The following is a 27,557-nucleotide window of genomic DNA, read 5'->3' on the forward strand; positions in this document are numbered from 1 at the left end:
GAAGACTCTGGTTTGATTAAATAAATATTTGGGGAGAGTTGTTTTAATGTCTTTTTTTGGTATTTTTAAAGGTTTGATTGTTTGTTTTACATCTATGCAATTATGATGGGAAAGCTTTCTCAAAGAAAAAGAATCTGCAGAGTTCCCTAAAGGTGATTAACTTCCACCTTGGTCCAAGTTCCTGTGGGGACTGACTTCATAATTAGGATTCCCTCAAATGAGACTCTAGCTATTATGTGCTTTGTACTGGGTTTTGTGAGCTGCATTGTATCAGAGCAGCACAGCTGTCTTGGTGATCATGAATGAAAATGTAACTGGGTTTTAATTAATTGATGGCCTTGAACTGACACCAGAAGTGGATTGGGAGCTAAGGGATGGAATGAACTGTGAGAATGCTATACTCATACTAGCCTGACCTGCCTTACCTGATCATTTATTATTGCTGATGGCAGCATAGCCAGTATTCTGACTCCACCTTTTGTTGGGTGAGTAAAACCATGTCCTTCACTTTTTATTATAGCCATGGTTGCAAATATGACTTGATCTGGCCTTTAGTAATGATGTCATTACCTCCATTTGTTTCCTGATCTCAGACTGGGATTAGTCACATATTACACACATGCACATTATGTACATTCCAAGTTGGTTTTATTTTGTTTTATGATTAATCTTGTCTGTGTGACGAGTTATTATAGCTTGGAAAGACTTAATCTGAGCATGTACCAAAGGGGTAATTTACCAAGCACTGAAGGCTCTCCATGTTTAACTCTAAAGGCGGCTTCTACATTTCTAACTGTATAGAAATCTGCCAGTGAAAATTGTTGCCAATGCTTAGTATCAGGTAAACATAGCTTTTTCTTACCCTATTATAATATCTTTCCAGTATTCTGTTAATAAAGGTCTTAATTTAGAGAAGTTAAAAGGAAAGTTACAAATTAAAATATTACACTCATGCTAAAGCATTTCTCACAACTTTATCAGGTAAAACAAAATTGAAATTAAATATTATGTGAGGCAGACAGTATGCATTCTTAAATGCATATGTATATGTTGAATACACCAGATACTGAGTAATTAATAAAGCATAATGCAAGTGAAGCATAATTGCTACATTAATCAAAATTTTTTTTTTGAAATCTATGAACAGAATTGTACAATGTAAATGCACAATCAACTTACATTTTCTAAATTTTATTACCGGTAGAAATATTTGGTGGGAACACCACTTAGGTGTTACAAAAGATGTGGTAGCAATGATGGCAGTCGCAGGGGAATTTGGCACTGACTCTCTATAATAAATAACACAAGCGTCTGAGACAAAAACAACTCAGAGCTCCCATTTCTAGTAATTTAGATTGGCCAATTGTACAAAATTAGATTAAAAATCATAACATAATGTAATGTATAACATAATGGTTTACACTAAGTTTATCTTAAGAAGATTACATTTTTTTACCCAATTGAGATGAAGGTATAAACACAGATAAATTGATACAGTCTGCAAGATTGACAAAAAACAAATGTCTGGATTTATTCACTGTGCAGAATGTAAAGACTTGTTTGGTATTAAAAGGTACTCATTTAAAATTAGTGTAGTTTACTGTTTGCATAAGAAAATTACACATTTGCAGCCTAACTAGTTTACGCAGTTTCTTCGCAATTATCATTACAATGATACTTGTCCTGATAACTTCTGTGAAATGTTTAGACTTCTCACTTAAAAAACCTAAACCCCTATGTATTCTGTAATACAGTAACTATACTTACACTGCTGTGGGGTATTACAAATACATAGTAGTCATGTTCTGCATTCTATATGTACTGGCCAGGATATACATCTGACTAAAGGAAATACATGATATGTGTATTATGGAAAATGAAAAAGATTAAAGTGCACTAAAATATGGATATATAGAGATGGTGATATTCCAATGACAACACTGTAATACATTCTTTATTCAATGTATGCATGTTCTTTCAAAACAGTAGTAAAAAGTTTTTAAGTTGTTTATCTCTAGCATGAGTGGTTTACATTATGTTTTGTGGTATGTATCTATGCATGATTTATAGGGGCAGGGAAAATGTACACTTGCCATTTTGAAACAATAGCTTTTTTTTTTTTTTTTTTAAACCAAACTTTAATTCTCCTGAAGTTTTACATACAAAGAATAAATGAATTATGATCTTATTTTCCTCAAAAAATTAACATCTAACATTGGTGCAGGATTTTAAATTATATAAAATCTGCTGTGTGGTAAATTAACATGTTTTTTTAACATGAATCCTGAGTAAGAGTGGAACATATAGCATTATTGACTAAAAATAAAATCCCTTCATAATTAAAATAATTGAACAGTTTTTATGTTCTACCACAGAACAGCAAGGCAATATATTATGAGAGCCTTGTATTCAACAACTGTCATGAATACCCATTGCAAACCTGAATATTTTCAGCAAAAATAAAACGCAGATTATGCACAACAGTAAAAAGCATCAGAAATAGATGCACCTGGGATTTTTTTAAACCACAAAAATTAGAATTTAGCTTTTGTTTCACAGTCATCAAAAGGTTAAACCAATCCGAGATAACTGCATTAGGTAAACCATTGATCTGAGTAAAGACCCCCAATCAGGCTTGTACTGCAACATTAATATTGGTTTTCATACAGGCACAGACTTCCTTTTTATATTCATGTTCAAAAATAACATGAAATACAAATCTCAAAATATTATTAGGATCTACCCAACATTTCCACATAAGCAAAAAGTTCTGGCCACTTTGGTAAATGAAGTCACTGAATTTTTTTAGAACTGGAGGTACCTCATGGAAAATAAGAGCTCTGAATTCAGCAAGGCAGCATTATATCAAGGTATTTGTATACCAAGAAGGGCAGGGAGAACTCCGCATCATGGTATACGGTATTCAATCTTTGAATAAAGTTTTATATTCCATGTGGTGAAAGTGCATAGGAGTGGGATTCTGCTAGAGCAGCAAGAATTCTCTCACAGTATTAAGGCCTTTCAACTGCATGTTAACTGTGTTAGTCTATAGTCAGCACAGTGAAAACTGAATATATGCTTTCTGCTATTGTATTGTACATCAGTCTGAAGTCTTCTCAACATGATTTCTCCTCTCCTAGCTGTCGTTCCTCTTCTTCATCTGCTTCCTCAATAACCTGAATTTCATCCGTTTGAGGTAAGGATGAGTTATCTGGCTGCAGTTTACTCCCTTCAGCTTTATTTTTTTCTTCTTCTTCTTCAATCACATTCTTCCATATTTTGTGATTTTCACTCAGATGGTGCATTAGCTGGCAAAATATTCGCCTTCTGCCTTTTTTTCTTTGTAGTTCTGTAAAATTACAAACATACTTTTTTTCACATGCTAGCCACAATCAAATATAGGGTAATTATATTCTCTGTTTATCAAACCCACAGGCTACTCTGTAAACCAGGTGTAGGTTTGAACTCAACATAGCAAGTAAGACATGGATGCTCCATCACAGCAAATATTGACATTCTATCTTTAATATCAAGTCCCTAAGGAAATTGGAAGACTTGACTAGCTTCTATCTCAGGTTGTAAAACTCTTTCTCATTTTAATTCAAAATTAATTGCAGGAGATAATTATTCCTGCTTACATACAAGTAGCCAAAGTGAAAGGGCAAAAATACATAATTATTATGATGTATAAGTTCAACCAAGTATTGCCAAATCCAAATCCATTAAAAAGCCCTATGTGCATCTTATCTTACTTTGACCAAAATCATCTTCCATTTCTTCATCTTCACTCTCCATTTCTTCTCCATTTTCATCTTCCGCACTTTCTATATCATCCTCCTCTTCATCAAGCCACCGGCCTGGAAGCAAGCCAGCTGCATCACAGGAATTGCAAAGGGGGCCAACTATGTGAGTAATAAAAGATTCTTGTAATTTTGCAAGTTGAGGAGAAGAACGGTCCATGAAGGGGCTAATAGGTAATCCAAGGCTTGCTTCTTCATCACCCTGAAAATTTTAGAAATTCATAATTACTTTTAAAGTTTTAAAAACTGACTAGACATTGAGTTGATGGTGTCTCTTTTTCTTAAAGAGAAATTTTTTTGAAAAGCTACTCTTTGTGCTCTTTATCTAAGATGATTTAATAAACAGGTACAGATACTGGTCCATTTGGGCACTATCATGCATGAGAATAAGGGGGAGTAAATTCTCCCCTCACTTTCCTGTGTGGCATCCCTGGGTCACTACTCTTGGCATAGTGGGGAGATGTGGCTCTGTGGGGTCATTACTTCTCCCCCTGTACAGGTGGGCATACAGGGGCAGATCTTTGACTCCAATTGCTTAGCTCATGTATGTAGGAAAGGGGAAGATAATCTGCTACTGATAAAACATAGTACTAAATTACTTCCTCCCAGGAGAGAAGCATGGGAGAGAAGGAAAAAGAATTGTGACTCTGGATAAGAAAAGATTCTTGTAATTTTGCAATTTGAAGAAAAGAACAATCCACAAAGAGGCAAAAGGTAACTCTAAGGCACAATTTCTTCCCTTAGCTCTTTTTTGAAGCAGCATTGCTTTTGTACACAGGACTGTGCCTAATGGCACAAACTAGCGAACAGGGTCTTTAACTTCTGTTCAATGCTATTCCTGTCCAAAAACCCTGCCATTTTTTGTAGTTTTGCAATCACAGTTTTCAAGTTTCCTGCTGGAACTGAAAAAATTACTGTTGAGGCAGATTGATTCCGAGTAGCAGTAAAGAGTTGGGTGAGTCCAAGTGAATGTTCTGTGGGGTATTGGTTTCCATTATAACCTGTGTGTCAACTATGTTGTTGCTAAACAAGCAGAACTCAGAGACAAAATCCAGCAATTTTCTCTGTATTTTTGGGAGGGGTCCCAGGTGTGCAACTTCTGCAACACTATCACTGATGTTAATGTAACACCTGTTGAATTGAAGTCTGAAATATAATATATGTGGCTGTAAGTACATGTTTTACCAACTCCATATCTTTTTGGACTATGGATTAAAAGGTCTACTTGTTAGCCTCTAGAAATTGGTCAACAGCAGAAAGTATGTTACTCCAGAGATTATAAATACAGCTGGCTACAACTTCGTAGTAGTTCTCTATGTTCATGTTTAGAACGTCTGCTAATTAAGATTTCGTGTCCTTTTCATCCAGCTTCTGTTCATACTTATTATGATGAGGCAAAACTGAAGGGCTTTCCACCCATATTCATCATAGGATTCAAGGGATTACCATCTGATTTCTGGTTACTTAATAAAGGTAGCCAAACCTCCAAACTCAAGTTGGTTGAGCCCACAAATTCATAGGGGGATTCCTCAAGTGCTAGGTTATAAGAAGGGCCACTCTTCCTTTGTGTTGCAACTGTATGATATTTAACAGCTGATAAAAGACAACAGAATATTCAGATTCCATGCCAGGCATTGAATTAGCTCCTTAAGGCCCCAATGCTACTCCCACCAAAGTCAATGATAAAACTCCTAATTACTTAATAGATAATAAATTAATTGAATCCCATATCATCTGCTCTTCTAAAAACTCCTATCAGTAAGGCAGATCTACAGGTGAACTGAAGCTTGAGACTCATCTTTCATCAGTTGAATGCTGATGTCCTTCCTTCACTCTTTGTAAGCAAGGATAAGAATTCAAAAGTAAAGAAAACTAAAAAGCAGCCCAGGTCCTACTACTTGCTTCGTAGGAGTGGATTAGCTGATCATTTGCCCCAAACCAGACAATTACCTAGAGAATGTCAGGAACCACTGGAGAACAGGTGCTGAAGAAGCCCTTTGAGCTCATTGCTTTGATATAGCAGAGCACCAGGTGAAAATTATAGACTTTAGTGCAAAGGGAATGGTTCAAGTACCAGATAGCTTCACCAGAGTTGTTCAAGTAAATATCTCCAGATATGTGATTGAAATCTGAAAGGGAAGAAGTGCAGTCTGATACAAAGATGATGCAGAGTTACCATCTAACTCAGATGAAGTGCTGAATACAGAGCACACTTGCTTTCCATTTGATGAGGAGAGCTCAGGTCCTGAAGAGGTGTTGATGATGCACAGGTAAATGGTGGACTTCAGAGTGAAATCAGAGAAGAGGAGGTTACTTTCCTGTAACTGGAGGTTCTTTGAGATGCGTGTTCCCTCTCTGTATTCCACTGAGGGTTACATATGTGCACCACGTGCCTGGAGTCGGAGAATTTTGAAAGAAGTGTCCATTGGTCCATGTATGTGCCCTGGCTCATCTTGTGCTTCTATCCAAGGTGATAAAGTGTAGAGCAATCCAACTAAGTCTCCAGTTCCTTTCCACTGTGAATTTGACAGATCCGACCAAAGCAGAGGGGAAGGAAGGCGGAAAGTGGAATACAGATAGGGACCATACACCCCAAAGAATCTCCAGTTACTGGTAAGTAACCTCCTCTTCTTCGAGTGATGATCCCCATTGTACTCCACAGAGGGTGACTGACAAGCAGAACCTAACTTGGAGGAGGATGTGAGGATGAGGGGAGAGGCTGTTTTAGATTTGATTTTGACAAATAGGGAGGAACTGGTTGAGAATTTGAAAGTGGAAAGCTGCTTGGGTGAAAGTAATCATGAAATGGTAGAGTTCATGATTCTAAGGAATGGTAGGAGGGAGAACAGCAAAATAAAGAAAATGGATTTCAAGAAGGCAAACTTTAGCAAACTCAGGGAGTTGGTAGGCAAGATCCCACAGGAAGCAAGTCTAAGGAGAAAAACAATTGAAGATAGTTGGCAGTTTTTCAAAGAGACATTAAGGGCACAAAAGCAAACTATCCCAATGCATAGGAAAGATAGGAAGTATGGCGGGACACCACTTAACCAGGAGATCTTCAATGATCTAAAAATCAAAAAAGTCTTACAAAAAGTGGAAACTAGGTCAAATTACAAAGGATGAATATAAACAAACAACACAAGCATGTAAGGACAAAATTAGAAAGGCCAAGGCACAAAACAAGATCAAACTAGCTGGAGACATAAAGGGTAACAAGAAAACATTCTACAAATACATTAGAAGAAAGAGGAAGACCAAGGACAGGGTAGGCCCATTACTCAATGAGGGGAGAAAAACAATAACAGAAAATGTGGAAATGGCAGAGGTGCTTAATAACTTCTTTGTTTTGGTTTTCACCAAGAAGGTTGGTGGTGATTGGACGTTTAACATAGTGAATGCCAGTGAAAATGAGATAGGAACAGAGGCTAAAATAGGGGGAAAAAACTAGTTAAAAATGACTTAGACAAGTTAGATGTCTTCAACTCACCAGGGCCTGATGAAATGCATCCTAGAATACTCAAGGAGCTGACTGAGAAGATATTTGAGCTATTAGCAATTATATTTGAAAAGTCATGGAAGACGGGAGAGATTCCAGAAGACTGGAAAAGGGGAAATATAGTGCCAATCTATATATATAAAAAGGGAAATACGGACAACCCGGGGAATTACAGACCTGTCAGCTTGACTTCAGTACCCAGAAAAATAATGAAGCAAATAATTAAGCAATCAATTTGCAGACACTTATCACCTTATTATCTTCTAGGTAACAGTCAGCATGGATTTATCAAGAACAAATTATGTCAAACCAACCCAATAGCTTTATTTGACAGGATAACAAGCCATGTGGTTAGGGAGGAAATGGTAGACTTGGTATGTCTTACTTTAGTAAAGCTTTTGATACTGTCTCACATGACCTTCTCATAAACAAACTAGGGAAATGCAACCTAGATGGAGTTACTATAAGGAGGGTGCTAACTGGTTGGAAAACCGTTCCCAAAGAGTAGTTATCAGTGGTTCACAGTCATGCTGTAAGGGCATAACGAGTGGGGTCCCGCAGAGATCAGTTCTGGGTCGGGTTGTGTTCAATATCTTCACCAATGATTTAGATAATGGCATAGAGAGTACATTTATAAAGTTTGAGGGCAATCCCAAACTGGGAGGTGTTGCAAGTGCTTTGGCGGATAGGATTAAAATTCAAAATAATCTGGAGAAATAGTCAGAAGTAAATAGGATGAAATTCAATAAGGACAAATGCAAAGTACTCCACTTAGGAAGGAACAATCAGTTGCATACATACAAAATGGGAAATGACTGCCTAGGAAGGAGTACTGTGGAAAGGGATCTGGGGGTAATAGTGGACCACAAGCTAAATATGAATCAACAGTATAACACTGTTGCAAAAAAAGCAAACATCATTCTGGGATGTATTATCAGGAGTGTTATAAACAAGACACGAAGTAATTCCTCTGTTCTACTCCGTGCTGATTAGGCCTCAACTGGAGTATTGTGTCCAATTCTGGATGCCACATTTCAGGAAAGATGTGGACAAACTGGAGAAAGTCCAGAGAAGAGAAAAGGTCTAGAAAACATGCTCTATGAGGGAAGATTGAAAATATTAGGTTTGTTTAGTTTGGAGAAGAGAAGACTGAGGGGAGACACGATAACAGTTTTCAAGTTCATAAAGGTTGTTACAAGGAGGGAGAGAGAAAAGCAATGGGCTTAAATTGCAGCCAGGACGGTCTAGGTTGGACATTAGAAAAAACTTCCTGTCAGGGTAGTTAAAAACTGGAATAAACTCCCTAGGGAGGTTTTGGAATCTGTCACTGGAAATTTTTAAGAGCAGGTTAGACAAACACCTGTCAGGGATGGTCTAGATAATACTTAGTCCTGCCTTGACTGCAGGGGATTGGACTAGAAGACCTCTTGAGGTCCCTTCCAGCCCTATGATTCTATGATATTCAGTGCCTGAAACCTGTCTGTGGGCAGGTATGCTCGTGCCATGGTTTATGGTACCCCAATGAAGTCCAGCGATTGCATGGGTTGAGGATCACTTCTTGATGTTGATGCTGACTCCCAGTGAAGAAAGGTGGCTGAGTAACAGAGAGAGGTTGATGCATAGGCTTCCTGTCGAGAGCTGGCAGCCAAGAGTCAGTTGTCAAGGTATGGAAAAAACAGGAAACCCTAACACCTGATGTGAGCGGCTAGTACAGAAAATACTTTGGTGAAGACTCTGGGAGCGGTAGCTAGTCCAAAGGCAAGTACCCTGTTTTGGAAATGGTTGTTGCCCACCCCAATCTGAGAAAACATCTGTGGGTGGGGTGAATATCTACGTGGAAGTAAGTATCTTTCATATCGAGAGTCAAGAACCACATGCCTTTCTCTAAGGATGGTATTATCGCTGCCAAAGTGACAAAACTTGAGTTTATGGATAAAGCGATTGAGGTGGCAGAGATCAAGGATTGGTCTCAAACCAATCTTTTTTCTTGGGTATCAGGAAGTAAGTTGCGTAGAACCCTCTTCCTTGATATTGTAGAGGAACGTGTTCTATTGCTCCCTGGTGTAATAAGGAGTTCACCTCTTGGACGAGAATACTGTTGTGAGAGTGGTCCCTAAAAGGGGGCGAGGGGTTTGGAGGAGATAGTATTACAAACTCGATCATATAGATGACATTTAGCACCCATTTGTCTGTTGTTATAGACTCCGAGTGTGGGAAAAAAGAGTGCTAAATGACCCTCAAAGAGAGTGGAAGGGTCATGAGATGTTAGGATTGGTGGTTGGCAGCTCTAAAGCTCATGTCAAAAATACCACTTTGTTTGTGGTTGGGTTTGAGACGTGCAAGCCAGCATGGGGGGCCCAAGGGAGCAAGACCTCTGAATCTTTTGTTGTTTATGTGGGGGTTCATAAGGTCTCTGTTGATAAAATTGAGGAGACCAGTATCACTGGGTGGATGATGGGTGGTGGAACTTTTGTTTCAGGACAGGAGTGTAGATGCTTAACAAGCAAAGGGTAGCCCTGGAGTCTTTCAGTGTATGCAAAGACTCATCTGTCTTCTGGTTAAAGCAATGGGATTTGTCAAAACAGAGGTCCTCAATGGTGTTCTGTATCTCTCTAGGAAACCCAAAAGCATGAAGCCAGGACTCCCTACACATCATGATAGCCGTAGTCCTGGAGGAGTTATCAGCTGCATCTACTGCAGACTGGAGGGCAGTTCTGGCTATGAGTTTCCTTTCCTTTCAGGCATGATCTTGTTGTGGAGGGTATTAGCAAATTCCTCAAATTTAGTGTAATAAAGGAAGTCGTACTAGGCCAATAATGCTTGTAATTGGCTATTCAGAATTGTAAACTGGAGAAAGAGACTTTCCTTCCCAGAAGGTCTAGACACTTTCCTTTCTTGTCTGAAGGTGTAGATTGAGGTGTTTCTGTTTAGCTCTCTGTGCAGCAGCCTGAACTACCAATGAGTTTGGAGCTGGACGAGAGAAGAGGAATTCTGATCCTTTGGATGGGACGTAGTGGCATATCTCTGCTCCTTTAGGGATGGCTGTACATGGCTGGCTCTAATATGGCTTTGTTGATTGGTATTGCTATTCTTGCCATTCTCAAGGTGCCATTCTCGAGAATGTCTAGAAGCTTATGCTGGAAGTCTTGGATCTCTTCGAATGGGATCTGGAGTCCCCAGCAACTCTCCATAAAATCTCTTGGAATTGCCTGAAGTAATCTGGTAGGGAAGGGGATGATGCAGTCACAGCCTCACCCGATAGGTAGATAGTAATCTAGCCAGCTCCAGCAGAACTGCCGGGACCGGGGTATAAAATTGTTCTTCTGCTATCGGATACATGGGCCTGCTTGATGGATCTCGAGAGAGCAGATGACGACTCTCTTGTGGATAGGGCTCCCAATATGAAAAACAATTTGGATCCGCAGGAGATTGCAGGGTCTCCACGGCATGGGGTTCCAGTGGTTCTGGAAAGAATGAGGAGGTAGTTGATCCCATGGATATGTCGGTCTTCATGATAGTGCATGGGAGCAGTATGATAAAGGTGGTTCTTCTTCCAGTTACAATTCGCTGGAAGAGGAAAAGGCAGACTGCTGTTCTAATGGCAGTACTGTCAGAGACAATGGAACACCATATAGCACATGCAAGAAGAACAAGATACCTGTGGTGAGGATATGATTTCTCTGGAAGTGGAGGGGCCTGACGGAATAGGAGACTCTGGATCTAGCCAGGTGTAGACATCTTGGGGTGAAGCCATGGATCCAGATCTCCCTGATGTGAGGGGCACTCTCTCATTCCTGAGTACGTCATCGGTACTGGCGCTGAGGTTTTTCCTGGTATGGGAGGATCTCATGTCTCATGAGGTGCCAGAGAGGGCAATACTGACGGTTCATCGCCTGGAACTGCTGGATCCCATTGTTTATGGGTCTTCTTCTCATGCCTGTGGGATTTGGAATGTGCTCTGTCCCCTTGGTCCAACCTGGAAAAAGGAATATCCAATTTCTTGGACTTGGAAAAAGACTTAGTTCCATGCTCATGGGAGTGCTTCCTAATCTCCAGACTAGGCCCTGCCATGGGGACTGTGGGGCTCACAGCACCGAAGTCAGATGTTGTAGCGAGAGACACGCGCCTCACTGAACCAGGCCGATGTATGGAGGGAGGGGTATTCCCAAGCCTGGATCTGAATGCGGTCTCACGGCCATCTCCATGAGCTGCTTCTGGAGACCAAGTGCTCAGCCTTCTCAGGTACAGCTGGGAAAGGACTGGCACATATTGCATCTAACTGCAATGTGAGCTTCTCCCAGGCAGTAGAGGCAGCGTTGATGGTTGTCACTGACTGAGAAGGATCACAGGCAAGAGGCACAGGATTTGAAGCCCGGAGTTCTGGGCATAGTCTGGTATGGGGGAGAGGTGGGAGGAGGGACAGGGAAATATCCCCAAAGTGTACTCTAAAACTAAGTGTTAAAACTAGTAACTATAAAAACTAGGAAAAAAAGAAAAGTACAGTAGAAACTCAGAGTTACAAACACCTCGGGAATGGAGGTTGTTCGTAACTCGGAACAAAACATTATGGTTGTTCTTTCAAAAGTTTACAAGCGAACACTGAGTTAATACAGCTTTGAAACTTTATGCAGAAGAAAAATGCTGCTTTCCCTTTTTTTTTAGTAGCTTTCAATTAACATAATACTGTATTGTTTTGCTCTTTTTTGGGGGGGGGGGGGGGCGGGGTCTCTACTGCTCCCTATTGCATACTTGCGGTTCCAAACGAGATGTGTAGTTGACTGGTTAGTTCATAACTCTGGTGTTTGTAACTCTGAGGTTCTACTGTAGTAAAACTACAGTTAAAATGGATAAAACTAAGCTTTTTAAAAGTGCGTCAAAGACGAGAAGACTGAAGGCTCCAACCTGGACCATGTGGCGGTAAGAAGGAACTGGCAACATGGTCAGTCTACCCCACCCTTTATCACCTCAGACAGAAGCATTAGGTGAGTCAGGATGCATGCATGCACCAACAGATACTATTTTCAACATTCTCCAACTCCAGACGCATGCTGTGCATGTGTAACCCTCAGTGGAATACAATACGGATCATCACTTGAAAAATAAACTGAAACTGCCCGCAACATTATTGTGTGTTTGAGCAGATTATGCACTTTCCATGCCCCATAAAAAAACAATCTCTGGTCGGAGACCATTTCAGATATCTGTTTCTGGGAAGAGGAGGAGGAGCCTTTTTACAAGCTTTTTTCTTTGTGTGTATTTGGAGGCATATACATCCACTGTGCATATGCGACTGAAAATTGTCCTCTCTTGTAGGGGACTACTATGATTTTGAAGCTCTCATGACAGGGACATTAGACTTTCTAGCCCTGATCCTGTAAACACTAATGCAAATGCTTAACTATACTCACAAATATAGATCCATTACTACTCACATGAGTGAAGATAGACATATGCATAAGTATTTGTAAGACAGGTGTAAAAGTGGAGGCAACTTCCTAAGGTAGAAGCTGATATTTTTGTTAAAACAGCATCATTCTAAACAAAAGAGGGAAATAAACTAGTGTTTAAGAAATAGATAAAATTGGTAGGAAATTTTTTTCAAGCTCTTAACACAATCAATAGAAATTAAAAAATATGCTTAATATAAAGTTACTCGACATGATTCATTCTTTAGAAACAGAAATAATTTAAAGCAGTAACAAAAGGAATAACTCCCAAATAGTAAATGCTTTGTACTCCCCAAATTTATAATTTATCATCAACTGGTTATATTTTAAAAAAAATAATTCTTTCCATACCTACCTGCTCATAAAATTCATTAACAATGCCTTCTGTCCATTTCAGGTGCAGATCTCTAACTTTTGCTGGGCCATTAATATCTGCCAATTTGATGCATATTTGACAAACTAGCAGGCGGTCATTCTCATTGTTCCATTCTATACCATGACTGTTTATATCATTGGCCTGTTTAAACATAATTTTTAACAATGTTGGATATTCTTGTAAAGAAAAACTATATATCATTTTATTACATTTGAAAGCCTTTGCAGAATATTGCCCTTTTCTATTAATTTTTCTGTAATATTTTGTCTTGTATCATTTTTTTTTAAATGAAGATAACAGATGTTACCAGCAGCAGATAACTAGATGGGAGATAATTGTTTTAACGTTTAAAGAAACTGCAATGAATTGGAAAAAAAACGTAATTATGTGCTATCAGTTTCCCTTTTTAATAGGTTTGTACTGCAGTATTGCATTGTATTACTAACAGTAATTAGTATATTATTTTTATTCCCCATTTTTCAATCTTTAAATATATTTTCCACTTAAGATCATGATTTTCATATATATCCACTGAACTGGTTTCATTCTTTTCTTAATCTAATGGCAATCTATAGTTTAAATCTAGAAAATGGACACTTTATTTCATGTTCGAATGCTAATTTAGGATGTTTATGTGCAAAACAGAGAGATTCTAATGGGTATTAAATACATGCATGCAGAGGATATTCTAATTCTTAACAACTAAAACGTTAATGCATAACAGTTTTGAAGGTTTCTACTGATAAAGGAAATATAAAAATGGGAAGTATTAAGTGTCAGAGTGGAATTCTATAGTAGTACTTTAAGGTATGTTCAACAGTTTGATTTTTTAAAAGGTTAGTACCCTCTATGTAGCACATGCTTTAGCTAGGTCTTCCTACTGGTGTGCTGACATCTACAGTTCAAAGTTCTTTAAATTTAACCTGTTAAAAGCAATAAACATTGAGCAACAATGTTGATAGCATAAGCAGCTAAGTGCAGGCATTAACTTGTGTAACAAACCTTGGCATTAAATTCAGCAAGGAAATCAAAATGTTTCTTGAGATCTGTTGCGAGGATTGCTTCGATCACTAAGAAACGAAACCGTTTGAATTCCACATGATCAAGATTAGGTAGAAAATTGTATTCTGGTCGAGATAAAAAGAGATTCCATGCAGAAGCAGCATGATGGTTTTCTAGGACTGATCTGTCATTGTAGAGCACAGCCTACAAAGAAATGAAAAACGAACAGGTGATTTAAGATTCAAAATTAAAAGAGGAAAAGTGTAAAGGCTAAATAATGACATTTTTGTTTAACACGGCCGGTAACTAAAACACTAAGTTGCATTCTAGTTCTGAAGACTGAACTGAACAAAAGTCTTCTTTGTAGGCAGACATGCACAGGGAAAAATAATCAGACCGGTCTTAATTTTACAGTAATATATACAGGATTAAAAATATCACTAAGAAAAGCAGATAAATATAAAATATGCTTCATGTCACTCCACTTGTTGCTGCAGTGAATATGAACTAATATGTCTGCCTGATGTGGAGGAGGGTGGGAAAGAAGATGCAGAACAAAAGGTTAATACATCAAGGCAAAATGGTTTTTTAAATATATTTTCATTTAGATTTTACATTTTAACTATTTTTTTTTAATTTTACCTTTAAAACAGTACTCCTAAGTGAAACGTTTGATTAATTGGCTTTTTTGAATGAATTATTGGCCAGTTTACAATAGTCCTCTCTGGTGCCTCCTTATAGAATGACTACCATTTGTAAAAAATGATGGGACAGTCTGCTTATATTCTAGCTTAATCCCTAGCCAGCAATTACTAAAATTGAAGCTTAGCGGAGGGGGAAAAAAATCAATATACTGGCAAGACAAGCTTTATTTGTAGTGCTCGAATTCTGAACAGGCAATGTTACAATTTTGAATGCAGGAGCTAGCATAACTGTAAGCAATCCACAAACTAATTAAATTAATAACATGTACATAGAGAAAGTTCAAGAAAAAGCCAAAGCCCTCTATGGAAAAGCAACTAGACATATGAATTCATTTTAACAATGTGAAAAGTCTGTTGTATGTACCAAAGAATCATCCTCCCAAAACCAAGCAGAGTGAAGTTTCTATAATTGAATCACATTTATATGAACTAAATTAGCAAAATGCAATGGAATTTTTTAAAAATTGGGCTTGCCCCATAATTTACCTCTGTAGATTGTACAAAGAAGACTTGAAAAGTTTTTTATCTTGGAAATATCAAACATATCAAATCAGGTTTCCTCAGTTTTGCTAAAGGTTTCTAAAGGTTCCCACAAACATGTGCACTGAGTTCTAACAACTTAACTAAACGGGTGGGATGCTGAGTTTTCAACAAAGACTTTGTTACCTCAACATGTTCAGTCAATGGAGTTAAACGGGTTAAGGAAAAACAAAGTTTTAAACAGTCTGTTGGCCACTGGCATATCAACTATTAGAAAAGCAGTGGCTTAATTTGTAAATGGCAGCACAGTGCTCTACTTCTTGTGACATGCAGTCAGTGGTAGATCTTGTGAAAACCTGGTACTTTAAGGATACATATATTGCACTCTGTATGGTGCTCTATATGCCCAAACAGTGCACCCCCATCTAGATGGCTATTTTTAGCAGTGTAGTGTCCTGCTGCCACCCCACTGCTGGCCTTTCCCCACTGAAGTGAAAGACTCTGGCAGCAGAGATAGGCTTTTGTGGAGGAAGCAGCAGGGAAGGGCTCCAGCAATGGGGAGCTTCCAAACCTTTTTCCCACTGCCTCCTCCCTGCTAGAACCTTTCACTGCCATGTGAAGCTATGCACCGCACCCTGGACGCAGCTCGCTTTTCACTGTGGCGTGTAACTACACATTCCCTCTGTGTAATCACCAATGGTGTGCAACGTAGATGTATGTAAGATGTATGTTAAGATTTTGAATGACAATATTCTGAATTAAATTAATATCTTGAAAACGAATGTCATTTATTAGCTTCAAATACATTCTGTTTAGTCTCTAGATTCTATTCTAAGTTCAATTATATTTGTATATACTGTATATGTTGTCTCTAGCTGAAATTTTATGTAAATGTAGGCTTTGTCATGTGTATTGTGCTGCACTGATTTCTCTGTTTTCTGACATTTTTTCTGAATTCTTCCCTTGGTGATATTCAAACAAAGCCATCAAAAGACATCAATCACAGCAAAACTGAATTACTACTAATCTCTCCAGTTGATTTCCATTTCTTTCACACAACTTAAACAACCTTGAGTTTACCATCATTTCTATTATCTCACATTTTGGAGGAGTATATGGTCATTGATTTAGAGCTTAAATAAATGATAGTGTCTTATCTTTTACCTAGGAAATGACCCCAAGCTGATGTCCATGCTTAATGAAATAGAAGCAAAGTTTTGATTCATTCTTTTGTAAATCTTAGATTACTTAATGCTTTTTACATATGTCTTTCAGCAGCTTTGCTGCATCCAGTGCGGCTTGTTCAGATGATACTCTCATGTTCATAAAAATAGAGTTTAGGCTGTAACTCTTCAGGGCAGGGACGATCTGTTCCTCTGTTTGCATAGTGCCTAGCACAATGGGTCCGAACTCTTGGTGTGCATGCATCCTCTATGCCAGATATTTGAACCCACTGGCCCATGACTGCATCCCAGCTGCACTCACACATGCCGCTCCTTCAAGAGCATAAAAGGGTGGAACAATACCAACTATCACCAGGGCCGGTTCCATGGTTTTTGCCGCACCAAGCAGCAAAAAGAAAAAGAAAAAAAAAAAGCCGCGATCGCAATCTGTGGCGCCACTTCGGTGGCAGCTCTACCGCCGCTGCTTCAGTCTTTGGCGGCAATTCGGCAGCCGGCCCTTCGCTCCAAGAGGGAGTGAGGGACCCGCCGCCGAATTGCCACCGAAGAGCCGGACATGCTGCCCCTCGCCGTTGGCCGCCCCAAGCACCTGCTTGCTGGGCTGGTGCCTGAAGCTGGCCCTGACTATCACACAAGCTCCTTTGCCAACTGGAATCCACATCCACACAGACACACCTGGAAGAGCATCAGGTACTGCAAAGTAAGTAACAGCTTTTTCTCTGGGTGATTACCTATATGTACTGCACTCTTAGTGATTCCTAACCAATGCACGCATGCTAGGAGGTGGATAATCAGAGTCCTAGACAATCAACGATTGAAGAATTGCTTTGCCAAAATAAGTGTCAGCTATGAAAGCCTCCCCAATAACATAGTGTGTTATGAATGTATGAATTGAACCATAGGTGGTGCTCTATACATTTCAGAGATTGGGACATTTCGGAAGGAAACTACAGATCCATCTTGAGCTCTAGTGGAGTAATCTTTTATCTTACTGGGGGACCAATCTTCACTATCTGATAACACAGTCCGATGCATTCTGTAGGAAGAAACTGATTTCCCCTTTACTCTTTCAGCATAGGCTATAAATAACCTAGAAGAGACTAAATGATTCTATCTAAATAAAAAGAATGAAATTTTCTTTCAGAATCACTAGCATGAGGTTTGGGAAAGAAAATAGGTAAATGAATGTTCTGATTAATATGGAAGTCAGATGCAACTTTACGTAGGAATCTTGGATGTGGCCCAAGAGAGAACTTATCTCTATGAAAGATGGTGTATAGTAGACCTGCCATTAAAGCTTGAATTTCTTCCACCCGACAAGCAGAAATAATGGCCACCAAAAACTATGCTTTCATGGAAAGATGATGTAACAAGCATGGCCAATGATTAAAATGGGAAACCCCCATCAGACCTGTTAATACCACATTAAGATGCCATTTGAGGGTGAAGGGGTTCTCTAATTGTAGGGAATACACGCAGCAAACCCCTTCAAAAGCCTAGACACCATAGGGTGTGAAAATACTATGCAATTTTGAATTTGAGGACGACGGAGAGGTATACCTGCTAGATGAACTTTCATAGAACCAATTAGAAAGTCCAGATGATTTTAGTGAGAACAGCTAGTCCACAATGAACAGAATGTCCATTAGGAAGGCTGAGACATAACGTTGTTTGCCCAAATTGGGAATTGTTTCTATTTGGCACTGTAAGCCACAATGGAGTCCTTCATACAATATATCAAAATATTCTGGACATATCTGGAGCAAGGCATCTTAACATCAGTTAAGCAGTTAGCATCCAAGCTACAAGGTGCAGAGATCGTGGGCCTGGATGAAAGGTCTTCTCATGGTCTTCAGAGATCAAATCTGAGACTAGTGGAAGCATTACTGAAGTCTATCAACAGCCTCACTAACTCTGGGAACCACAATTATCTGGGTCAATCTGGTGCTTTTAGTATCAACACTGCTGCATCCTGCTTGAGTTTTCTCAGAGTATATGGTATAAAAAAAATTGGTGGGTAAGCATGCATCAGGCCCTGAGACCATGGTATTAGGAAGGCACCTGATAGAGACCCTTGACTCTGACTCCCTCTTCATCTTTCTCCTTCTCCCCCGGCTATTTCTTTGGTAAACAAGTCCATGACTGGGTGACCCTTCTTCTGGAAAATCTGTTGAATCATTGAGTTCTTAATAAACGATTTGTGGTTGGAAGAAAAATGTCTGCTGAGCTGATCTGCAAGGGTGTTCATTAGTCCTGGTAGATAAACAGCAGTGACAGATACTTGATGATGGATATTCCAATAGCTGGATCATTTTCTGACGTAGAGGAGATGATCTGGCTCCTCCTGCTTATATAGAACACTATAATGGTGTTGTCTACCATGACCTGTGTAGACTTGCTCTGGATTAGAGATAAGAATGCAGCACATGCCAGATGAAACACACTCAGCTTCAATATATTTATGTGCAGACAGGATTCCTCCTTTGACAGGAACCTCTAGGATCAAAGTGCTTCAGTCAACCTCTTAGGAAGCTTCTGAAATGTTCTGTAGTCATCTGGAGGTGTTGATGAAGATGAAGCTACAGCCTGATCTGGTGAATACAATGATATTGCAGGAGGAGGCACATCAGTGCAATGAATCTATTCCTCCTCAGAACAGTGGAGCTGCTGGACAGGAGAAACAGGGGGCTGATGATTTGTATGAGGTCTGATAGATTCTATTGAAAAAAGCGACCTTGTTCTGGATTGTGTAGATGACACATCTTCTTAGATTTTGAGGGCCCTATGGAGCCCAATATGGCCATTAGAGTGGATCACAGGCAAACTGCGTGGGAGGCCAGGAGGGGTATACCAATGTGAGTATCTCCATATGGCTTTCTTATTCCTGCCTGAGCCCTAGAAACCCCACCAGGTGTGAAAAAGTACAAAGAAGAACTCTCTCTACGTTCACCTGAGGGTGATGAAGAAAAAGAATAATCCCCTCTTCATAGGAGGAGACATTTTAACAGAAGTCCCAGGGTGGTCTGTTCCTGAATCCTTCAACAATAGAGTAGAAGAAATGCCTTGTACCAACTTGTTAGTGGACCCAGTACTGACAGCAATATGATGACTGATTGTGCCAGTGTGGGACTCTGGGTAATCTGACACCATTAAATTCCCTGGTGCCATAAAGTTGGGTGCTGACACGGTCAGTACAAAAGACACCAATTCAGAGAGCTTTGGTGCTGAATGATATCCCGAGACTAGTGGTACCAACGAAGTCAGTGTGCCAAGACCAACTGCACTAAATATGATGCTGAGATGCGTACGGGCAATATTGCAGACTCAGTATGGATAACATTACCAACGGGTGCAAACCTATCTGCTTTAGGTTGTCAGCTGAAGGACCTGTAAGGGACTGGGGCATAGACAGTCTTGCTTAGTGGTCGCAGATGAGCTGAAGTCTGCCCACCAGGGATGGAAATCACCAGGCCAGAGTTAGAGGAATCACAAGGCCAGATTCCGTAAACAAGAGTTAGGGTCAGAGTCAGGCTGGTGTCAGAGACCGGATATCAGAGGTAGTATCAGATTAGAATCAAGAGGCAGGAATCAGCGTCAAAGTCAGGCAGGAGTCAGAGACCAGAGATCAGGACACGAGGTAAAGTCCAGTTTAGTAACAAGCCAAGGTCTGCGTGGTTGCCCAGACACTTCCTGGAACAATTCCTGGTGTTAAGTAGGGGCACTTGGTCAATCAGAAGGCTGCAGGGTACTGTCAGTCTGGGTATTATGGACGATACTTCCTATGGTGCCTATTCTCCACAGTGCTCCCTGACTGGGCTTCTGCAGGGTGTTCTGGTGGGAATACTGGCCATCACAGACTCTGCAGACCCAGGTTCTAGGTCCCAGGTCCTTACAGGACTGTATTTATGCCTTGAACTACCATTAGCAGAGACCCGATAAGGAGATTTTTCTCTCCTTTTCTTCAAAGGGTTCGTGAGAAGATGACCCATTCCTTATGTTCCCTTAAGGAGTGATAGTGAATCCTACCCTTGCCTGATGACTATTTTGGAGAAGAGCCTTTGCTGAAAGAGTATAAGTGGTAGACACCTGAGGCATAGTAGCTGCTGGCGCAATTTTGGAGGAGGAAGATTGTTCCTTTCTCACTTTTTGTGTTCATTTTGAAAATGAGCAACAAATAGAGGATTTGCTTGTAATATTGCCCCATCCTACACAAAACAAACATTTTTAGTATGGCCATCATTTAGAGGATTGACAATGTCACATGAGGGATGGTATTCAAAATCAGGGGGTTTCTGATCAGTCACAAAGATTGAAGTCTGTATGCCAGGTAACCAAAAGCAATATAAAAAGTTACCCAACTGAAATGTAATCCAAATTCTAACCTAGTATAAAATTTTACTATATACAAATTTGCACTATGAAAAGCACAGAGTAGGGACACTGCTAATTGTTCCATCTCTCAGCCTAGGGCAGTTAGAAGGAACAGAGGTGGCTGGCCCTGCTCCATCCTTTTATGCACTCAGGCAGAGGGCTGTGTGTGAGGGAAGCTATGGCAAAGATGTGGGCCAATAGGCACTGTTGGCTGAAACGGTCTGATCTCTGGTTCAGAGGGTGCCTGTGTAACACTGACAGACCCTGGTCGCCGGCGGGCAGGACCCGGGACCTCTGGAGCATAGTGCATGAGCCTCTACCGCATGAGCTAGAAGCCAACTGGCTATTAGCTAAGGCTGTAGAGCAGACTCATTTTATCTCTCTCTTTAAGTAGTCTCAGTGTCACTAGATTGGACAGAACACCACACCCAGAAAGTGTGTGGGTTACATCTGCACACCAAGAGTGGAATACATATAGACAATCACTCAAAGAAGAATTCAAAATTATAACATCCTAAAATCCCTATCTGAAGTTTACAATATGATCTGTTCCAAGAATCTAGCTCCTGGATACAAACTGAGTCATACTATGTTCAGGCTGCAGGATGAAGACACAGAGGGGAGTGTCTGAAAAGTCTGAAGCTGGGGTAAATACACTCTTCAGATAACTTTCTGGAGCTTCTGGAGGAAGAGGGACTACTTTGGCTTGCCAGGATCCCAAATTCCCTACTGCTACAGTGTACTTGGGAGACTCTCTTTTTGCTTAAACTGACTTGAAGGATGTCTACATTTTCTAAGATGGAAGATCCCACTGTAGAAATATCTATCAACATCCACAAGAAGTTGTCCCATTCCCTTTCCATGGGGGAATCAGCTATATATATATATATATATACACCTATATGCAGTAAAGTATTAGGAGACTTTCATGTGAACTGTGGCTACTACTAAAAGCTAATATGCTACTGATCCCAAAAGTGAGAGTATGAAATTTGATGTTCTTTCATTGTCTGTCCAATTAGATGGCAACTACTGTAATACTGTTTTCTAGATCTGTTCAAGCCTTAAACAACTGAGCCTGGGAGACATCAAGTTTCTTAATATAAGAGGCAATGACATCAGCAAAAAGACACAGTGTATTGTCTCTATGTGCTGGCCAAGAAAAATTATGCCCTGGCATTTGGACTGACACAGGTAACAGAAAACAGAATTTGTTACTTAATCAAAATTGGCATAGAGTACAATCACTTCATATATAAATCAAAATATAACGTATTGTTTATAGTTCAAAAGCAAACTAAGTAGTATAACATGTTTCTTTCATCTCCACGAAACACAGTTAAAAATAAGGAGATATTTGATTGTTATTAAGGGAATAATTTTTTGGATGCATTCACCTGTCAAAAACCAAATGTTTAGAACAAAAACTATTTTCTAAAACAAAACGATGTTCTTCAATTTCTTGTTGGACAAAATAAGTACTCAAAATAACAATCTGATCCCACCTCCTTAACAGATCTATAGGACATTTGCCAGGGTAATAAAGTAAAATTTGGGAGGTACAAATAAATATAATTAACTAATTTAAAAGTTTCTTGCTTTTTCCTTTCTTCCATTTTTTCATCCCCTTTTTCTTCCACAATATTATTTTTTCCTTTTATTATTCCTGTCTCCTATTTGTTTTATTTCTCTCTCTCTCTCTCTCTCTCATCTCTTTCCTTTTATTGTGCATTTCAGTTTCTTTAAAAAGCAGCATCTCCTTTCCTTAGTTTCTCATATTCATCTCCATTCTCAGATGTCAAGGCATCTTTGTTCTCTCTTATGTTATGTTCTCCTTTTAGCATCTCCCCAGTTTGCACTTCAAATTCATTGATCAGTTTACATTTAAAAGGCTATCTATGCAACACAAAAGGCTAGACTAGGCTGTTTTGTTTTGAAATAATGGCAAAGAGCACCATTGTCATTAGAAAGTTTCAAAAAATTGGAATATCCATAATCATAGGCTTGGCAAGTCCCAAAGGCCAACCCTATATGTAACAGATTGTTTGCTTAGTTGCATTTATTTACTTTATTGTTTACAAAATTTGTTACTTGAAAATGATTTTATACACACCCACACACACCACTTTGGGATTTCTCAGGTTAAAAGATGTTATAAAGGTAATCCCAAAGCAGTTTCCTTGCTCACCTATTAAGGGAAAAAAATGGTTTTACCAAATGTGGCAACCAAAGCCTACACAAAAAGTAGCAGATTTATAGAGTAAAATCTATGTTCATTATTTTTCTTATGTATCAGAAAGCTGGAATTTTAATTTTAGCTTTCCAGTAAAATATTTCCTACCTGAGGTGCATTTGTAGCCACTAGAAAAGCATTTGTACGACCTGGATGATCATAATCATGCATGGCAGCTGCTACATACAGAGCCATCAACTCAAGGGCAGGAATGTTTGATGCCATGCATCCATAGTTGTCATCAACAATAGAGCAGCTCTTTGAAGAAATATAACTGACTTGACCAGGGGCAATATCACTCTCTGCATCTAGGAAAAACGAAAGCATCAAAATACAAAGTTATTCAGGAATAACTTTTTCATTAGTATTTTCAAAATTATATTAACGTTCATTATACAACACATTCTATGAATTATATTAAGATTCACAACCATCCTTGTGTTTTTTGGAGTAAATATTTAAAAATATTTTATAGTTAAAATTAATTGCTTATTAATGTATAAATATTTGGATGCATTGCAGTCAATCAGTTATTATGTGTTTCTACATAAGTAATTCAGAAGAGATTTTGATGTTGCTAGTGTGTAGTAAAGTGATCATCATAATACAGCTTCTCAAGAAGGAAAGATTCAGCATTTCCAACTCTTGCAAGGATGCAAAAATTCTGGCTGTCACAAGATGTTGGCAGGACGGGAGAGGGGAGAGACACCTCAACATAATGCTCTTTAGCTTATAAGCAGCTGCTCTAAACTGGAAGCCTAGAATCCCCAACTCTTCTAGACTGCTGCTAGTATTTCTGCGTTCTTCCCTACCCTAATTATGAGCCAAAGTCTCATACTGCAATGGTGGGAAGTAACTATTATTCACCTATTTCACAAGTAAGGTAAATCAGAGCTTGCACAAGATCATTTCAGCCAGAGCTAGGAACAGAATCTAGCTCTCTAATATAAAAGAGCCAAGGCTGATCTACTTTGCCACACAATCTTTCAAAATCAAATTAGATACTTCTGTAACCAACATGAATAAACCATGGCTCTGTGCACCAAGACTACTCTGAGACAGTAGTAAACCAACAAAACTGACACCAAGTGTGCAACTTCTGTCTCAAATACTTGTGAGACCCAATGGCAATGTGTTTGTTGCATCTCCCTGTATGAGCTGATTCAAATAAAGGACAGTAGCATTCTTTGTCTCTCACCCGTTATACCACCTCTCCTACAGCTGAAGGTCTGCGCGGGGGATCTGAAACTTGTAGGTTTAAATCCTTCTAATGACCCAGGAGGAGGTGAAAAAATAGATACATATATGTGTAAAAGTTAGTGTAAAGGACACTGGAGTAATTATAGAGAATTACAATTGTTTTATTGTACAGTATAATTATATTGCAAAGGATATTTAGAAGTGAATTTGGATGTTGCATTTTTAGTGTTTATATTTTGGTTAATGGGAGCCACCTCTTAAGTAAAGGGTGCACGGACAGTTTTTTTGAGACTGAGAGCAACATGTGGGAGATTTTGCCCATGTGCTGAGTGGAAGACTTTGCCTGTGTAAATTCAAACAAACAAACAAACAAAACAATAAATATATCTTTCCAGAAAGCAGGCTTCATTCTCAAGTGGTGTAATGTTAGTGATTATGAAGAATGGATGCCTTAGGGCACTGTTAATGAGGTACGGAGCCTTTCAACTGTAGATCACCAGTCTGAATCTTGTTCAGCTCAGCAAGGATTAAAAGTTGTTCCCATCAAACAAATATTTGGGCCAGTCCCAGTTTCAGCTCCCACATCACTAATTTACCATCAGGCTTTACATTAGATTATAAGATCTTGGGGACAGGAATGTTCTCTCAACATTGTGTTTGTTTAGTCCTACAGAGAAGACATGCAACTATATTGTAGTTTTAAAAAACATTCTTTATAAATAGATTTAGTGAGATATATTGATATGAAAGAAAACAATGTTTTTTCTCATTATCTCAGATTAGAAAAGCTCACAAAAATGGTAAGTAAGATGCAGAATCTAAGTATCAGATATGACTGCTACATACTTTAAAAGTATGGGAATCAGTATTCATTGTTGTTAAAGGTGTAGAAAGAGCTAGAAGGGTGAACAGAAGCTAGAATTCACAGCTCCTAAAAAAAGCCTATTAGATTTACACAATTTAGACTATATATTAGAAGTGATTGAAAATTTTCCAAACTATGTTTCATTAGAAAATACTGATTCATAGAACAAAATGATTTGCTAAATCTAGTACAGATTCAATGAAGTTTTTGTCAAACACCACTTTCTCACCTAGCTCCAGAGACAGAGAAGGGTATTCGGACTCCCTGCCTCTATAGCTCCAGGGAACATCACTTTTTCTCTGGCTCCCAGAGGTTGGGTGGCTAGTGGGAAGACAAAATAGCCAGGCTCTCTGCCTCTTTGGCAGTGGGGCTGGAAGGCTCTTCTCAGTGTCAGTGAAATCAATAAGAACATTCCCTTAGGGAGGCCAGGAAGCCAAAAAATTCCATTTAGGCTCCCCAAAATGGAATTTTTCTTTTAAAATCCATTTCTGCAAACATTTTCTCTGTTTTAACATTTTGCAAAACCTCAAAAATTTTTGAAGGAAGTGCTCCCCCCTTTTTGATCAGCTCTACTATACCCCCCAAGAACAGAGGTGGGCAAACTATGGCCCGTGGGCCACATCCGGCCCAAGGGACCCTCCTGCCTGGCCCCTGAGCTCCTGGCCTGGGAGGCTGGCTCCCGCCCCCTCCCCCGCAGATGGGGCGGCGGGGGGCAGTCAGGGGACAGGGAGAAGGGGTGGTTGGATGGGGCAGAGGTCCCGGGGGGCAGTCAGGAATGACAGGAAGAATTGGATTGGGCAGCAGGGGGCGGTCAGGGGACAGGGAGGGTTGGATGGGGCAGGAGTCCTGGGGGGTGGGGGGGGCAGGCCACGCCTAGCTGTTCGGGGAGGCACAGCCTCCCCTAACCGGCCCTCCATACAATTTCAGAAACCTAATGTGGCCCTCAGGCCAAAAAGTTTGCCCGCCCCTGCCCTAGAAAGCTAAAATGGATAGTTCATTATCTATACTATTTTAAGAATGTATTAATATTATTAAGCTATTTTTTCAATAATCTAAATTAAACTCATGAAACCTTGAGAGAACAACTCTGCTTTTGGATTTACTATACATATTTAGCTGCATATCGATCACATATATATACACACATGGTATGTATGCATAGGGGTATATGAAAACAATTATTTTAATCAGAATGCAGGAGTCTCTGTACAATACTTTCAGACATACAGATTGATATTCTGTGCTTTTACAAACTTGCTAAAATGGCATTATTTTATTTTCCAACTAGCAACATTTAGCATACTGACATCAAATCACTGCTGCTGTTAATATTTTGATTACTGTATTATTCATTGTGCTGATATCAGCATGCACAAAGCACAATGCCATTGGTCAGATGGGTTTGAAAATGTAAGTTCCAAATCTACTCTCCCAATGGCTGAAACTTCACAACACTGGAAAAGCCCCAGGACATAGTCAGGAGATGGGATAGCTAGCAGCAAGGAGAATAAGATCCAGCAGTTAAGAAAGAGAAAAACCCAGCAGCCAAGACACAATCCAGAAGACATAACAAATCCAACATTTATAACAGTTAGCAAAATAAGGACAGGAAAGCTGGTAGTGCCAGAAGACAATATAGTACTGTAAAAAAATACCACAGAGCAGGCAGTGCCATTATATCAGCTGACTAAGAGCGACTTTGTCTGGACAGAGTAATACCCTAAAGCAGGATGGACATCTAAATCACGTTGTGCTTAAATTCCCAGATCCATTCCATGCATTTGTAGTAACCTGTGATGCCTCAGAGATTGCTGTCAGATTTGCACTTTAACAAATTGATGAGCTTGGTAGGCACAGACCAGTGGCTTTTGGAGATTGCAAATTAAACAAGAGGAAAACCTAGTATTCCACTATAGAATGGGAGTTTTTGGCTACTGTGTCAGAACTGGAATGTCAAGGCCTATCATCCCTATTTATGAGGTATGCAATTCATGGTGTACACAGACCACAGTGCCCTGTAGTGGCTCCTTACAAAGCACAACTCAATGTTTGTGGAGAAGGATTTACAAACTGTCAGAATACACATTCACAGTTCACCATAAACCTGGAAAGCAAAATGTGGTTATGTATGCTCTCAGCTGGGTGAGAACAGTGAAAATAGACTCAACCTGATCTTGTGAGGACATCTTGCCAGAACAGCCTAAGGACCCTGAGTTATGTTCAGTGCACCAATAAATCTACCAAAGTAGACACAGACTGGGGAAGCTCAATGCAGTTCAGGAGATTGATCTGGATACCAATATGCTGGTGTATGAAGATAATAGGATTGTTTTGTCAGCAAGTTTTCAGAGAACAGTACTGGAGTGCCTTCATGACAACAAAGCAATAGGCCACCTGGTGTA

The 27,557-nt window shown here is 39.5% G+C and overlaps 1 protein-coding gene across 1 annotated transcript in view; it reads right to left on the reverse strand.

Annotated features, from left to right (window-relative positions):
* Window positions 1-1,501: 1,501 nt before the first annotated feature.
* PDE3B (phosphodiesterase 3B) overlaps window positions 1,502-27,557 on the reverse strand; it is a 279,698-nt gene continuing 253,642 nt past the window's right edge. The window contains exons 12-16 of the mRNA XM_054027191.1: window positions 23,199-23,398; window positions 14,122-14,325; window positions 13,099-13,260; window positions 3,753-4,002; window positions 1,502-3,349 (exon numbers count right to left, since the gene is read on the reverse strand). Coding sequence (XP_053883166.1) covers window positions 3,117-3,349; window positions 3,753-4,002; window positions 13,099-13,260; window positions 14,122-14,325; window positions 23,199-23,398 — 1,049 coding nt within the window. The 3' untranslated portion in view covers window positions 1,502-3,116. The remainder of the gene's footprint in view (window positions 3,350-3,752; window positions 4,003-13,098; window positions 13,261-14,121; window positions 14,326-23,198; window positions 23,399-27,557) is intronic.

This window comes from Malaclemys terrapin, chromosome 4, assembly GCF_027887155.1.
Source record: "Malaclemys terrapin pileata isolate rMalTer1 chromosome 4, rMalTer1.hap1, whole genome shotgun sequence".
Taxonomy (NCBI): domain Eukaryota; kingdom Metazoa; phylum Chordata; order Testudines; family Emydidae; genus Malaclemys; species Malaclemys terrapin.